General features: G+C 46.5%; 1 protein-coding gene and 1 long non-coding RNA gene across 4 annotated transcripts in view; one reads left to right on the forward strand and one right to left on the reverse strand.

Moving 5' to 3' along the window:
- Positions 1-5050: 5050 nt before the first annotated feature.
- On the reverse strand, positions 5051-8411 carry LOC120638302. Its single transcript, XR_005659887.1, has 2 exons — positions 8004-8411; positions 5051-5289 (listed from the first exon to the last, which is right to left on the reverse strand). It is a non-coding gene; the product is annotated as an uncharacterized LOC120638302 (long non-coding RNA).
- Positions 8412-10567: 2156 nt separating this feature from the next.
- The window catches only part of FCHO2 (FCH and mu domain containing endocytic adaptor 2), a 93619-nt gene continuing 88584 nt past the window's right edge, over positions 10568-15602 (forward strand). For 2 of the 3 annotated variants that reach the window (XM_029052323.2, XM_029052330.2), the window contains exon 1: positions 10568-10702. In XM_029052323.2, the coding sequence (XP_028908156.1) occupies positions 10670-10702 (33 nt within the window). In that variant the 5' untranslated portion in view covers positions 10568-10669. The remainder of the gene's footprint in view (positions 10703-15602) is intronic. The other variant, XM_029052340.2, reaches the window with a different exon arrangement.

Here is a 15602-nt window from a genome sequence, read left to right on the forward strand (position 1 = left end):
GCATTATACTAGTACCCTCTCAATCATTAAGTGACTCCTAGGAGACTCCTAGGATGGTTGCTAAATCAGAAGAATTACTAAAGGTCTTCCTTCATACCTGCCATTCAGAGACCACAGGAGAAACATTAATTGCATGTAAACCTTTAGTATCATCAAGGCAGTGTTTCTGTTTTTACTATTTCGTGGGTTCCTGTAAAATGTGAGCAGTTAACCTTTCGCTTCCAAAAGTAAATAACAAATGTGTTCATAACTGAAGGCCTCGAATATGTGGGCAAGGGTCATGTATACCCACTCTGCTATATTGTATGCTCCCAGGTGTTTAATACAGTTCTCTGCACCCCGAAAGCTCTCAGTAAATGCCATCGATGGATCGATTTAAAAGCGGTATGTGTTGGGATAACGGCAAACATCAGTAAGGTTTGATAGCTCAGAAAATTTGCCAAAGAAGATTTCTAAATGAGAATGAGAAACTATGTAATGCTGGGAATCCTGCTTTGAATTACGGACTGCAGAATCCACCGAAGTCCTGTTGAAGAGGTCGAAGCCACCTTTTCACAGCGACCACTTGCTAGCTGTGGAGGCCTAGTGATGGTGGGGATCTTCGAGCCCTGACCAGGAAACTACAGGTCAGGTCCCTCCAAAACCCAGCATAGAAGGTAGGGGGAGTTTTGGAGCAGAGCACCGACTGGGGACCGCGTGGATTTGTCATCTCGAACGTGTTCGGAAAAATCTACTCAAATTCTATTTTAGAAGCAGCATGGCCTAGTGGATAGAGCACGGGCCTGGGAGTCAGAAGAACCTGAGTTCTCATCCCAGTTTCTCCACTTGTCTGCAGTGTGTCCTTGAGCAAGTCACTTCACTTCTCTGTGCCACCTTTACCTCATCTGTAAAATGGGGATTAAGACTGTGAGTCCCCCCCATGGGACGTGGACTGTTCCAGCCTGATTAGCTCCTAGCTTTCCCCTTGCTTGCCTGGCACAAAGTGCTTAAGAAATGCCATAAGAAAAAAAATCCAAGATGTGAACACCAAATCAGATTTTATTTTCAAGGTTCCGTGGTTTTAGCCAGTGTTGGAATTACTTTTGAATGTTTGCTTAGGTAAATCACCTTAAGGTTGGTGGGTGAATCAGCACAGCGCCATTCATAGCTGATTATTAGTGTGTGGGACTGTTAACCACATCTCCCCCAGTAAAGCCCAGTAGCTATCCTGCTGGAAGTTTTTCTGCATAGAGGGGTTCAGTGCTAGAGAAATCTGCATGCTCATCCTCCAAACTGCATCCGAGAAACACACTCAACACGTGTGGGTATCATCCCCATTTTATGATTAAAGAAACAATCTCTAGTTGTTAGGGACAACTTTGGTTTGTGCTCCATTACTTATTCCCAGGAACGGAGAATCTACAGTCTATATCAACAGCTCCCTGTTGAGTGCTCTGATCTCTGTGATGAACTACATCCTGATTCTAGAACCTCTTTTCTTGAACAGAGATTTTGACAACCTAACTAAAGCTTTAGCATGGTTTGGAATGAATCCGACAGCTCATCTTTTCTAAACCCCCTGGCTTTTCAGAGCATTAAATAAGGCCCTGTGGAGTGATCTCGCCGGAGACTTGCTCTCCTTTATCCAACATGCACCCTTCTCTTACGGGAACTAAGTCGCCCAATGTTTTTAATCCTTAGGCATTTTGGCAGAGCTTCTTTTTGTTTGGAAGAAATGTAAATGCAACTGATAGTTTTTATTTTCATTTTTATGAACGTGGAGTAATGGTCCGGACTGAAAGAGGCAGTAGCTTGATTTATGACCTCTGGCTGGTCGTTTCACTTTGTATTACTTGAACTTTATGTATAAAGTGTTTTTTCTGCATGCACTCCAGAGTCCTTAATAACTAGTAGTAGTGCCATATCGTGGAATATTTGGGGAGACTAGACGAGAGCGATCTTACATTTTTGAAACTGCCCAAAGGTCTGGACCTTTAATTAGTCAATACTTTGTCCTCCCTGACAGCAGTGGGTAAGAGAGGGCAGAAAGAGGCCCGAAGTGTGGGGTTCCTCCCCTTCACTCCCCACTTTTGGCCAGGTCTGTCTTTGAATCTTTTCCCCCAAGCTTCCCTGGGCTGTCCCTCATCCACCATCCAGCAGCGGTTGTCTGTCCCTCATCCACCATCCCCGACCCCTCATATGCAACAGTCTTAAAAGATTAGTAATGAAGCGTCCATGTGGGCGTGTGCACATAAGGCAAACTTAGGAACTAAAACTTCGCTTTTTGGAAGAAGTCTTAAAAAAAAACCTCAACCCATCCTCTTCTGTCTTCTAAGGTATGTTGAAATGTTAAGGGAATTATTATAGGAGAACTGAAGCAAATAGAGACTTCAAAGAAAAACAGGATTCAGGAGCCAATCTGTGTCAACACATAGTTGTCCTTTTGTGCCCCAAGGAACCTCTGGTGAAATTCACCTATGGGTGCACTTTGTGGCTGAAAAGGGGCCAGCCACGCCCAGCTGTCAACACTTCCTTTGTGTCATGGTTGTTGTCTTCACTTTTGCCTCCTTATTTCTCAATCCTTAAGAAAGTTTTGGTTTGAGAAGAACCGCTCCAGTGTCTAGTCCTGTACCTGTCCCAACTATGCTCAATCTCCTGGGAGTCCCCAAATATTCCAGGAATTTTCTTTGTACTGATCTCCTGCCATGACCCCAGAGACTCCTGGATTGATGGGTGGTTGGGGGGAACCTGGCATCAAACCTAAAGAATTGGCTTCAGGCCAGAGGAGGTGAAAACTGCTCTGCTCTGCTCACTGTTCTGCTCTGCTTACCTTTGGGTCGTTTCATTGCCTATTGGCTTCTCTAAGAAGTGAGTATGCAAGCTGATAAACACTTATTTTTTTAAAAAATGGCATTTAAGTGCTTACTATGGACCAGGACCCTTGGGGTTGCAGGCCGAATGGAAGTATGAGACATACTTATTCTAAGACTAGCCCTGTGCACATGAGCACATGCACATATGTAAATGCGTGATCACTTCCTGGGCCTGTCCGAGCCAATCTACTGGTCAACAGTTGTTGTTTGTTCAAAAATTCTGTCCTCGACTCCTATAGAGATTGGTAAAGAGGAATGGCATTGGCTCTAAAGGGCCTAGAGAGAGGGAGAAGGGAGGAGTAGCCAGCAATAGCAAAGTTGATTTGGGTTTTGGTGGGGGGGAGATGTATTGCCTGAGAGCTAGGATGTGACCAAGGAGCCTGTAAGCCTAAAACCCACTGAAAAATGATTTACAATGTTCTAGTGTTTCTCCTGATCACTTTTCTCCCATGCTAAGCTCCCACATAATATTCTGGATATGTAGCATTATTGGCAGAATCTGGCCGAACTACCATATCCCAAACTTATATCCTAACCCTGAAAGACTCTCATTTTAGGTCTCATGTGAAAGGTAAGAAATGTTCAAACAAGTCTCCTTCCCAACGCCCCCGCCCCCCTGCAAAAAAAAAAATTGTACTTCTCCCTGTCAGTTGCCAGTAGTTGGTTAAAAAAAATAAACTGTCAGTGCTTTTGGATTGAAGATGGGAAGTGCCTGAAAGCATGTGGATTGGTTATTTTCCAAGAAACTCATTTTTCCTTCAAGGCAAGAATTGAAATGGTCTTGCTAAATAACTGAAGTGGCATGCATCTCACTCATCCACTGCTTAGGTAGGTTTGTCTCCTTTATATGGGGACTGTGAAATCATGGGACAATCATTTCACGTAACCCCACCCCATCTAGCTGTTTGTGTTGACCTAGACAGACAGCTCTATTTGTTAGGGTATAGCGTTTTCCAAATCTCTTACCCGAAATCGGATCCTAATCTTGGGGGAGAAAAAACAAAAACAGCCCAACATAACAGAAGAATCCATTGTTGTAAAGTTTCTGGTTTAGCCAAAATGTTGGTAGGTGAATCACACATTCTAATAACAATGCAAGTAATGAGACAGGAATGAAGGCGGAGCCTCAGAACTGCGAACCACTCCTAGAACAGAGACCATGAGTCATGTCACAATATGTTGGTAAACCATCTTGAACAAGTGTGAAACAGGATTTAGATTACTGTTTCATAGAAATTGAAATCAAATTAACATGCTGCTGTGGTTATTAACTATTATTAAACCCTGATCAGGAACATATATTGGCATAAGAAGCCAAGCGCTCCTGCCTTGAAGAATGCACAAATCCTAATATATTATTTACATTCTCCAACTCCCCCATGAAGTGACATTACTATCATTTAATAATTCTGAATGCACATCACATTGCAAACTTGGGGCATTTTTGTAATTTTAAAATTGCTATTGCAGCGTGGCTCAGTGGAGAGAGCACGGGCTTTGGAGTCAGGGCTCATGAGTTCGAATCCCAGCTCTGCTACTTGTTGGCTGTGTGACTGTGGGCAAGTCACTTAACTTCTCTGTGCCTCAGTTCCCTCATCTGTAAAATGGGGATTAAGACTGTGAGCCCCACGTGGGACAACCTGATTCCCCTATGTCTACCCCAGCGCTTAGAACAGTGCTCGGCACATAGTAAGTGCTTAACAAATACCAACATTATTAACTTTTGCTTATTCAGGTTCTGATGACCCAGGTCCTCTATTTTTTAAAGTGGTATTTAAGTGCTTCTTGTATGCCAGGGACTGTACTCATCAATGGGGTAGATAGCTATCAGGTTGGAGGACACAGTGGATGATCTGTGATAAAACACTTTTTTTTAAATGGCATTTAAATGCTCACTATGTACCAGGCAGCGTACTAGGCCCTGGGGTCAATACAACCTGATCAGGTTGGACATGGTCCATGTCCCAAAACGGGCTCATAGTCCAGCCCCATTTTACAGATGAGGTAATGTGCCATCAGTTACAGCTCTTAGAGTTTGGTTGTAATCTAAAATTTAGATTTTGGAGGTTTTCTCTAGATTCTTCATTACTTCTAATCTTCCATTAAGCATTGGCAGTTGAGACAACTAAAATTGTTTTCCATTATTCTTGCCTCCAGAATGTCTGGCAAATACCATAATTATTAATAATGGCCGGAAGAAAACATAAGGCTTTTATTTCTCCTATTGTGACCGTCCTTGTTTTGGCTCTCAAAAATGAACAAATTGCTGCTGGGATTTATTCCTTTGATTTCACGGTTGAAAGTATTTGCTATAACTGCTCCTCAGTTCAAATGCTGAGCTGAGCCAGAACGCCTTTAAACAGTTGAAGACGCAAGGCACTTCTCTCCTTTTCCCCTTTCTCCAACTTGCATCAGTGGCTTATCATTCCAAAGGAAACTAAGGATAGAAAAAAGTCATTTCACGGTTTCAGGTTAGAGGGGAGATGGAGAGGTTAATAAACATGTTTTGAGTTCTCAGAAGAATTGGCGTGGATGAACGGAGTTACTAAATCCCTGGGGACTGCAAAACAGGTACGTGAATCTATTACCCGCTGGCTGTGCAGTAACCTAGGCAGCCTGTTTTACTGTGGGGTTAAGGTGTGCACCGCAGAAGAGTCAAGACAGACACTTCCTGGAGTCCTCTTCACTGCTTTGCATCTCCTAGCTTTTTTTTTTTTGAATAGTGTTTCTTAAACCCAGCACTGGTTTAAGCTCTCTGTGGGCAGGAACGTGGCTATCAACTTCTTTATTATACTCTCCCAAGCACTTAGTAAAGTGTGTTGCACACAGTAAGAGCTCAATGAATACAATTGATTGCTGTGGGTTAGATGCAAGTTAATCAGATGGGGCACAGTTCCTGTCCCACAAGGGGCTCACAGTTCAAATAGGAGGGAGAAGTATTGAATCTCTATCTTACAATTGAACAAACAGAAGCCCAGAGAAGGTAGGTGATTTGCCCAAGGTCACAGAGCAAGCAATTGGCAGAGCTGGGTTTATCTGTTGCCGACTTGTACATTCCAAGCGCTTAGTACAGTGCTCTACACATAGTAAGTGCTCAATAAATACTACTGAATAATAATAATGTTGGTATTTGTTAAGCGCTTACTATGTGCCGAGCACCGTTCTAAGCGCTGGGGTAGACACAGGGGAATCAGGTTGTCCCACGTGGGGCTCACAGTCTTAATCCCCATTTTACAGATGAGGGAACTGAGGCACCGAGAAGTTAAGTGACTTGCCCAAAGTCACACAGCTGGCAAGTGGCAGAGCTGGGGTTTGAACCCATGACCTCTGACTCCAAAGCCCATGCTCTTTCCAGTGAGCCACGCTGCTTCTCAATACTGAATATTCATACTGAATGAATGATTAGAACCCAGGTCCTCTGACTCCCAGGCCCATACTTTTTTCCAGTGGACCATGCCGCTTCTCTGATTGATTTGGAGGGATATCTGCCATCAGGAGAATACTGCTGGGTAGAGACATCGGGGTAATTTGCAGTGAAGTCCACCATCCAAGAAACCTGGTTTTGAGGATAGTCGGTCTGTGGGCCTTTCTCAGGAAAGGCTGAATTCCAGTATAAGTATTGTGTGCTGGTGTATAATTTGGAGTGAGTCACACCGTGTGGGAACTTTACAGACAAAAATAGAGTTCCTATCTAAGGTTGGTATAGTGGGAATTCGTCGGATACTTGACTTTTGACGATATGTCAAATGCCTGGAGGATAGAGACCAATAACAAAAAGGCCGTTGTGTCTTTTCTTTGGTCCTGCTTACCTCTTCTAAAATACTGTTAGTGGGTCAGAAGATGGGGCAGAGATTAATGGAATTTTTTACGATGAATTAGCAGTTCGGCAGCTTCCTCTTAGTGGAGGAAATTGTATCCAGGGCAAACTTTGAGGTTTGGTACTCTGGCATATAGGGCGAGGAGTAAAATTGGGAAGCAGCATAGCCTAGCGGAAAGAGCATGGGCTTGGGAGTCAGAGGACTGGGGTTCTAATTCTGCTCTGCCACTTGTCCTGTGACCTTTGCTTCTCGCAGTGCTTCAGTTACCTCATCTGTAAAATAGGAATTAAGACTGTGAGGTCTATGTAGGATAGGGATGGTGCCCAACCTGATTGTCATCTCTACCCCAGTGCTTAGGACAGTATCTGGCACATAGTAAGCACTTAACAAATACCTCCTCTGTTAAAATGAATGAAGTCAGGTTCTGGAGTTGGTCAGGGGCCGATTTGTCATTGTGCCACCTTAGACACCAAGCTTATTGCCATCCTTGGGTTAGGAGGGAGGGAATTCACAGGCTCAGTTCTGCAACAGTGCAGTTCCTGAGGCAAGATTTCATCCCCAGCCATTGCAGTCATGCAAAGAATCCCATCGCATTACCACTGCAGTACAAGCACTCAGTGTTGAAAACTTTTTTAAAATGTACAAAAACCTTGAATTTTCCTTCCCACTGAAAAATGGTCACTTGCCCCCAAACCTGCCACTCTGGGCTGGCTCAAAGTGGGGAAATCTGCCCCCTTGTCTGGTTGAAAGAAATCTACGGTTTATTTTTGGAAACAGACAAGAAATTGTGCACAACAATTGATTTTCGGTGGTATTTAATCTTACGGGGCCCAAACTCTGATTTCGTGATCAAACTAGTAGAGTGTTTTAGAGGACTCTATCAAAAGGCAGTTAATGTAGAGGCTCTAAAATCGGGGTAGCTATTTGGACCCAGGCCAGACACTATAGTTGGTTCCTTCTAAAGGAAAGAGGGCCCATAGGGAATGGAGCTTTAGGACCAGACAAGAGGGCCTTGCTTCTGGGACAAGGCCCGTGGTTTCAGCCAGCCGGGGTCTTAGGACTGAGCAACACATAACAGTGCCTGATGTCACCCTCTCGCTCCACAGAATTCCCACTCGAAGTTTGCCCCTGTGTCCAAAATGAAAAGTTGGTAGTACTAAATTGAGAGGGCCGTCGATGTGTTTTTATAAGAGCATTTGCCTACTCTTCCCCAGTTTCACCAAGTACCAATGGGGCATCTGGGTGTCACTTTGTATATGAGTTCATCACTATTAAAGTATTCCCAAGGCTGGGTGATGACACGGTGGCTTCTTCAGTTGCAACTGTGGATTACCGGATGAGTGAGTGAGTCCCGTGGCACCGAGAACTGTTCTCTGAGGCCGATGGCAGCCGCTGCCCCGTGGAATTGCCATGTGACCGCGAGAAGACGGAAGGAAGAACTAGGCCGTGCCCTCCACTCCCACGACCCAGGGCACACGCCTCTTTGCTTTGGCTGGTGTTAGTTGTTAATTTGGCCCTCTGTGCAGCTGGCCGGTGAACAACCAGGACAATTCTGGGAAGAGAGAAAAATAAAAAGCCAGCACAGTCGTCAGGTCTGTAAGGCGCTCTCACCACCGACCGTAACCTTAGCTTAGACCTTAGCTTGTGGGGAAATTCACCCTTCCAGAAGGGTAAACCCACTTCTGGGGAGTAATTTTAGAGAAGCAGCGTGGCTCAGAGGAAAAAGGACTGGCCGGGGAGATCACGGGTTCAAATCCCCGCTCCGCCGCTTGTCAGCTGTGTGACTCTGGGCAAGTCACTTGAGGGAACTGAGGCCCAGAGAAGTCATCTGTAAAATGGGGATGACTGTGACCCCCACGTGGGACAACCCGATCACCTTGTATTCATTCATTCATTCAATAGTACTTATTTGAGCCCTTACTATGTGCAGAGCACTGTACTAAGCGCTTGGAATGGACAAATCGGACAAATTGGAATCTACACATCCTCCCTGGTGCTTAGAACAGTGCTTGGCACATACTAATCGCTTAAATACCAACATGATTATTAATTTGGGTAAACTTAGCCCTCGCCCTAGGTAAGTTCAATGAGGTGGTGAGCTTGGGATTTTAGCACCTAATTCCAAGAGCCCTCTCCCACCCCCCCATTTTCTTGGAGAGAAACCCCCCATCGCCCTGATTTGTGCCAGGTCGGTGGTGAAATTTACGAGGCCGACGGGGGCCTTTTCATGGGTTTCTACTGCGACCCGAAAGGGGTGTTAAAGAGGGGTTTGTGGAGGTCCTGGGTTATGATGGAGGAGAAGGGGTGGGGGGGGCGGGGGGGCGGGGGCGGCCTTCCTCGGGAGCTTCGTTGCGGCCAATTCCGGATCCCGCCGCGAGAGGGCGCAGGCTACGGCGGCCCCGAGAGGTCACGACCAACGTTTTGCAAAGCCGGCCCAGCAGGTTGCCGGCCCTCCCCGCAGCCCCAATGGAGCGCCGGCCGGCCTCCCTCCCTCCCTCCCCTTCCCTCTCCCTCCCTCCCCCCCTCCGTCCTAAATCAAGGCGCGCGGCTCCTTTAACCCCTTCCCAAACTTGGCTCCCAGAGCCACCGCCGACCCCCCCCAATCTCCATCACACACACACACTCTTCCCCCCAACACATAACCTGTCTCTCTTTTTTCTTCTCCCTTCCACCCCCAACACACACACACACTTTTTCCTTTCCCTTCCACCCCCAACACACACACACACACCCTTTTTCCTTTTCCCTTCCACCCCCAACACACACACACACACACACACCCTTTTTCCTTTTCCCTTCCACCCCCCAACACACACACACACACACACACACACACTTTTTCCTTTTCCCTCCCCCCCAACACACACACACCACTCTTTTTCCTTCTCCCACCCCCAACACACACACAAACACACACACCCTCTCTCTGTGTGTCTTTTTCCTTCTCCCCCCAACCCCCAACACACACACACTCGCTGTGTCTCTGTTTTTCCTTCTCCCCGCCGCTGCCAACACACACACACACACACACACACACACACATACTCTTTCCTTCCCCCCACCCCAACACACACACACACTTTCCCAACACACACACACACACGCTTTCCTTTCCCCCACCCCTAACACACATAAACACACACTCTCTTTCCCAACACACACACACACTTTTTCCTTCTCCCTTCCAACCCCAACACACACATACCACTCTGTCTTTTTCCTTCTCCCACCCCAAAACACACACACAATCTCTCTTCCCCCACTCCCAACACACACACAAACCACTCTGTCTCTTTTTCCTTCTCACCCCCCCACACACACACACACACACACACACTCTGTGTTTCTCATTCCTTCTCCCCCCAACACACACAGACACACTATTTTTCTTTCTCTTTCCCCCAAAACACACACAGTCTCTCTTTTTCCTTCTCCCCCCAACACACACACACACACACACACACTCTCTTCCCCCACCCCCAACACACATACACACACAAACCACTCTCTCTCTCTCTTTTTCCTTCTCTAACCCCCAACACATACTCTGTGTCTCTCTTTTTCCTTCTCCCCCCAACACACACAATTTTCCTTCTCCCCTCCCCAACTCTCTCTCTCTCTCTCCCTCCCTCTCCCTCCTTCTCCCTCCTCCTTCTTCTCTCTCCTTCTCCTCCCTCCTTCTCCCTCCTCCTTCCTTCTCCTTCCCTCCTTCTCCCCTCTTCTCCCCCCACCCCCGGGCGGGGGAGGAGCGGGCGTCCCGGCGGCGCATGCGCGCGGGGTGGGGGGGGTGGGCCGGGAGGCTGAGGGTGTCCTGCCGTGTCCGGCCGCTAGGCGGCGTAGGTGTGCGGGAGGCAGTTTGTCGGGGGGGCGGGGTCGGGGCGGGGTCGGAGGAAGGCCCGGAGGGCGGCCCGGAGGAGGGAGCGTCCGCAGGAGGGCCGGGCCCGTCTTTCCCCAGCGCCCAGCGGACCGACCGGGATCCAGGGCGGCGGCGGCGGCAGGATGGTCATGGCGCATTTCGTCGACAGCTTCTGGGTAAGAGGAGAAGCCGGTGGTTTCCCCCGGCTGCGCGATGCCCTGCCCGCTGCGCTGTGCCCGGACAAAGCCCCCCAGGGGGGAGGGGGGCGGCTCCCCCAGCCTCGGCCGCGCGTGCACACACACACACACACACACAGAGGAACACACAGTCGTGCACACAGTCGTGCACTCACTCACGCACACTCGTGCACACCCTGGTGCGGGAGCGACGGGGCCGGAGGCAGGACCGGCCGCCCCCCCCCCCGCCCCGCCACCCTACATTGTGCTGCATCCTCCGGGCCTGCGAAGACACACAGGGAGAAAAACAGGATTTGGGGGGACAACTGAAACTGCCTCCCGGCCGGCCCGAAACAAAAAAATGCCTCCCATTGCCCTCCCCTCCCTTCTCCTGCCTTCCCTCCTCCATTTCCCTTCCTCATTCCTTCCCCTTCCTCCTCCTCCTCCAACTCCGAACGACATACGGGCTATTCTTTGGACACCCCCTTCTTCCCCTCTCTACGTGCTCATTGTGTGCAGAGCGTCTGTGTCTTTGTGCCCCCTCGCAGTTGTTGTTTTCCACAAAGGGAGGAACACGGGGGAAACATGTTCTCTCCCAAAAATGGGGGAGACACCTCATTTTGCTCCTTTCTGGAGGCCGCAGCTTCAGTGTCCTTAGGCGTCACCATGAAATTCAGAATTAGACCTAATCCGAAGAAGGTACGGCTTTAAACATTACAAGGTGGAAACAGCCACTTTTTTAGGGAAAAATGGGGGTCACTGCATTGTATGCTTTTCTGGAGCCGCTGCTGGAGTGTCCTTAGGCGTCACCCCGAAATTCAGAATAAGACCTAGGCCAAAGAAGGTACGGCTTTGAACATTACAAGGTGGAAATAGCCACTTTTTTTCGGAAAAATGAGGGTCAGTGCATTTTATGCTTTTCTGGAGCCGCTGCTGGAGTACGCTTAGCAGTCACCGTGAAATTCAGAATTCGACCTAGGCCGAAGAAGGGACAGCTTTACACATTACAAGGTGGAAATAGCCACTTTTGTCGGAAAAATGGGGGTCACTTCGTTTTACTCCTTTCTGGAGCCTCTGCTAGTCACTTCATTTTACTCCTGGAGCTGCTGCTTGAGTGTCCTTAGGCGTCACCATGAAATTCAGCATTCGACCTAGGCCGAAGAAGGTACAGCTTTAAACATTACAAGGTGGAAAATAGCCACTTTTTGGGAAAAAGTGGGGAGTCGCTTCATTTTACTCCTTTCTGGAGGTGCTGCTTGAGTGTCCTTAGGCATCACCATGAAATTCAGAATTCGACCTAGGCCAAAGAAGGTACAGCTTTAAACATTACAAGGTGGAAAATAGCCACTTTTTTGGGAAAAATTGGGGTCACTTCATTTTACTCCTTTCTGGAGCTGCTGCTTGAGTGTCCTTAGGCGTCACCATGAAATTCAGAATTCGACCTAGGCCGAAAAAGGTGCAGCTTTAAACACTACGAGGTGGAAATAGCCACTTCTTTGGTCATGATTGCCAAAGTTCCCAAAAGGCGAGGATCACCCCAAATGGGGCCGCCTGGTATATTCCTTGCGCAGTCGAAGTAGCTCATCTGGGCCACCCTGACGTGTCCACCAGCTCCTCTCCCAAACGCTTAGTCCAATGCTCCGCACGCCGTGAGCGCTAAGTAAATACAAACGTCGATTGATGGTGGTGCAAAGCCAGGTATTGAACTAGCTGTCTCTTGCAGTGACCAATTCTTAGCCGCCAAAGTAAGGTTTTAATACTAACGATGAGAGTATTTATAAACACTTTTTTGGCAGGGATTCGGAAAACACTCCCATTTGCTGGCCCTACCCTGCACTTTATGTAAATTGCTGAGTAGAAGGGTGAATCAGTTGGGGAAATTTTCTCAAACAGGATATTTTCATCAGTTAGTGGGTTGGGTTTTTTTTTTTAACACCTAAGCTATTTTTGCACGGTAACTGAAGTATAGCTATACACTGATCGACTCTTTTGAGTGAGAGAGGAGCTGTGAATAATGAAAAAACCCACAGATAATCCCAATACTGTTTATCCAATTGAATTTCCCTTCAAGCTCCTATATAGTGCCCAAATGGACCAGTCAATCAAATTTATTGAGCGCTTGCTGTGTACAGAGTACTGTTAAGTGCTGGGGAGAGTACGATGTAATGGACACATTCCTTGCCCACAATGAGTTTACGGTGCAGAAGGGGCAGCAGACATTAATATAAATAAATACATTACAGATAGGCACATAAGCTTTGTGTGGCTGGGAGGGGAGAGTGAATAAAGGAAGCAAATCAGGGCAGTGCAGAAGAGAGTTGGAGAAAAGGAAAAGAGGGCTTATTCAGGGAAGGCCTCTCGGAGGAGATGTCTTCAATAAATTGTTGTTCAGTTATGAGGAGGGAGGGCCTTCCAGGCCAGAGGCAGGACGTGGGTGAGAGGACGGCAGTGAGATAGACAAGATCTATTGAGGTACAGTGAAAAGATTACCAGTAGAGGAGCGAAATGTGCAGGCTGGGTTTATTTGAGTCACCCCGAACTTCCTGACCCTACTGAAGGGAGAGAGATGGCCAACAAAACTAGATACAAAGAGGGGAAAAGAACAGGGACCTGGATTATCTACAAATCCAGTAGTTCAGACACTGAAAAACCAAAGTCAACTAGGTATAAATCATTTAAACTTTGATTTTGTAATACTTGTGCTTTTTATGGTATTTGTTAATGCTTACTGTGTGTCGGACACCGTACCGAGTGCTGGGGGTGATACCAGTAAATCAGATTGGACACCGTCGCAGTCTTCATCCCCATTTCACAGGTGAGGCAACAGCCTCAGCACAAAGATATGAAGTGACGTGCCCTAGGTCACACAGCAGACAAGTGGCAGAGTCGGGATTAATAATAATAATAATGTTGGTATTTGTTAAGCACTTACTATGTGCAGAGCACTGTTCTAAGCGCTGGGGTAGACACAAGAGAATCAGGTTGTCCCATGTGGAGCTCACAGTCTTAATCCCCGTTTTACAGATGAGGTAATTGAGGCACAGAGAAGTGAAGTGACTTGCCCACAGTCACACAGCTCACAAGTTGCAGAGACGGGATTTGAACCCATGGCCTCTGACTCCCAAGCCCGGGCTCTTTCCTTTGAGCCACGCTGCTTCTCTGCCTGTGCTCTATCCATTAGGCCACACTGCTTTTAAGTTCTTAAAACTAAAGAATTTGCACTTAAACATTTTCTAGCAGTGTCTACATCAAAAGTGAGGTTTTGTTTGTTTTGGGGTAAAGAAGGGGTACTCCAAAAATGTACATCTAACTACAGGAATATTTTGTTTTTTTCCAAATTTATGAAAATTAGAGTCAGGTCATTTTCATGGTGAGTTTTGGGGAATTTTTAACACAGACATCAAAATCCTTTATTGGTTCAGTTTTAATCCCCTTCCTAAGAAGACCCACGTTCTCAAAGCACCCTATCTTTTTTAATGAAAACTACAAAAATTGTTGATTTCTTCAAGTAGTAAGCTAACGATCTTACTTTAAGAGTTTCCTTCAAAACATGTGTTTTATTGCTGATAAGTCAGTTTTTGCTTAATAGCATGGTGTCATATGCAGAGAACTGTTTATCTTCTCAACCAAAATTATCAAATGAGAAGCAGCATGGTCTATTGGATAGAGCACAGGCTTGAGAGTCAGAGGGACCTGAGTTCTAATTCCCACTCTGCCGCTTGTCTGCCATTTATGGTAAGCAGCATGCCTAATGGATAGAACATGGGCCTGGAAATCAAAAGGTCATGGATTCTGATCCTGGCTCTGCCACTTGTCTGCTGTGTGACCTTGGGGAAGTCACTTAACTTCTCTGGGCCTCAGTTCCCTCATCTGTAAAGTGGAGATTAAGACTGCGCCCTATGTGGAAGAGGGACTGTATCTAACCCGACAATCTCGTATCTACCCCAGCGCTTAGAACAGTGCCTGGCACAGAGTAAGTGCTTAAATACCAAAACAATAATAATTATTTGGGCAAGTTACTTAACGTCTCGGTACTTCAGTTTCCTCATCTGTAAAATGGGGATTAAGACTATTAGTCCCTTGTTTTATGTCCATGGACTGTGTCCAATCTGACTAGTTTGTATCTACCCCAAGCACTTAATACAGTGCCTGGCACATGCTAAGCATTTACCGATACAATAAAACAGAACATTTTGAAAACAAATATCGACAAGCTTGTTTCCAATTGTTACCACCTTTAAAACGTCTCACACAATAGAACTGTGCTGTACTTGAAGTAGAAAGAGGAAGAAAGCCAGGATGTACATTGTTAGAACTGGTGTAAATGAGGTGCAGATTGTATTTGTTTAAAATGCAATCAGTGGAATTTGTTGAGCACTTACTATGTGCAAAGCACTGTGTTAAGCATTTGGTAGTTGTACACATTCCCAGCTCATAACGAATTTACAAGGTAGAGGACAAGCTTATCTCGGTAAAAGCCTGTAAAACGTGGGAATTTAGACTAAGGGGACTATGTATAAATTGATGCAGGCAACATAAAATATATAACACATAAGGGATGAACGCTTATGTATCATAATAGTCTCTCTATTACAAGATCATTTCAACTTGATGTTTTGAAGATTCAACCAAGACTGACATTTTTCAGTACTGATCCATTATTGTGTTAAACATTAGCAAAATGCTTTGCATCCTTCATATTCATAGGTAGTAAATACTACTTCTGTGGATACACTAGCAGAATGATTGCAGGTAGAGGTGGGGCGTTCTGGGTGAGATGTGGCGATGGCATCGCTATGGGTTGGTGATGACAGCATAAGATGAGACAAGACAAATACTACTCCTGTGGGTAGGAAATGTGTTTGTTTTTGTACTGTATTCTCCCATGTGCTTTGGCTCA

Source organism: Ornithorhynchus anatinus, chromosome 1 (assembly GCF_004115215.2).
Source record: "Ornithorhynchus anatinus isolate Pmale09 chromosome 1, mOrnAna1.pri.v4, whole genome shotgun sequence".
Classification (NCBI taxonomy): Eukaryota; Metazoa; Chordata; class Mammalia; order Monotremata; family Ornithorhynchidae; genus Ornithorhynchus; species Ornithorhynchus anatinus.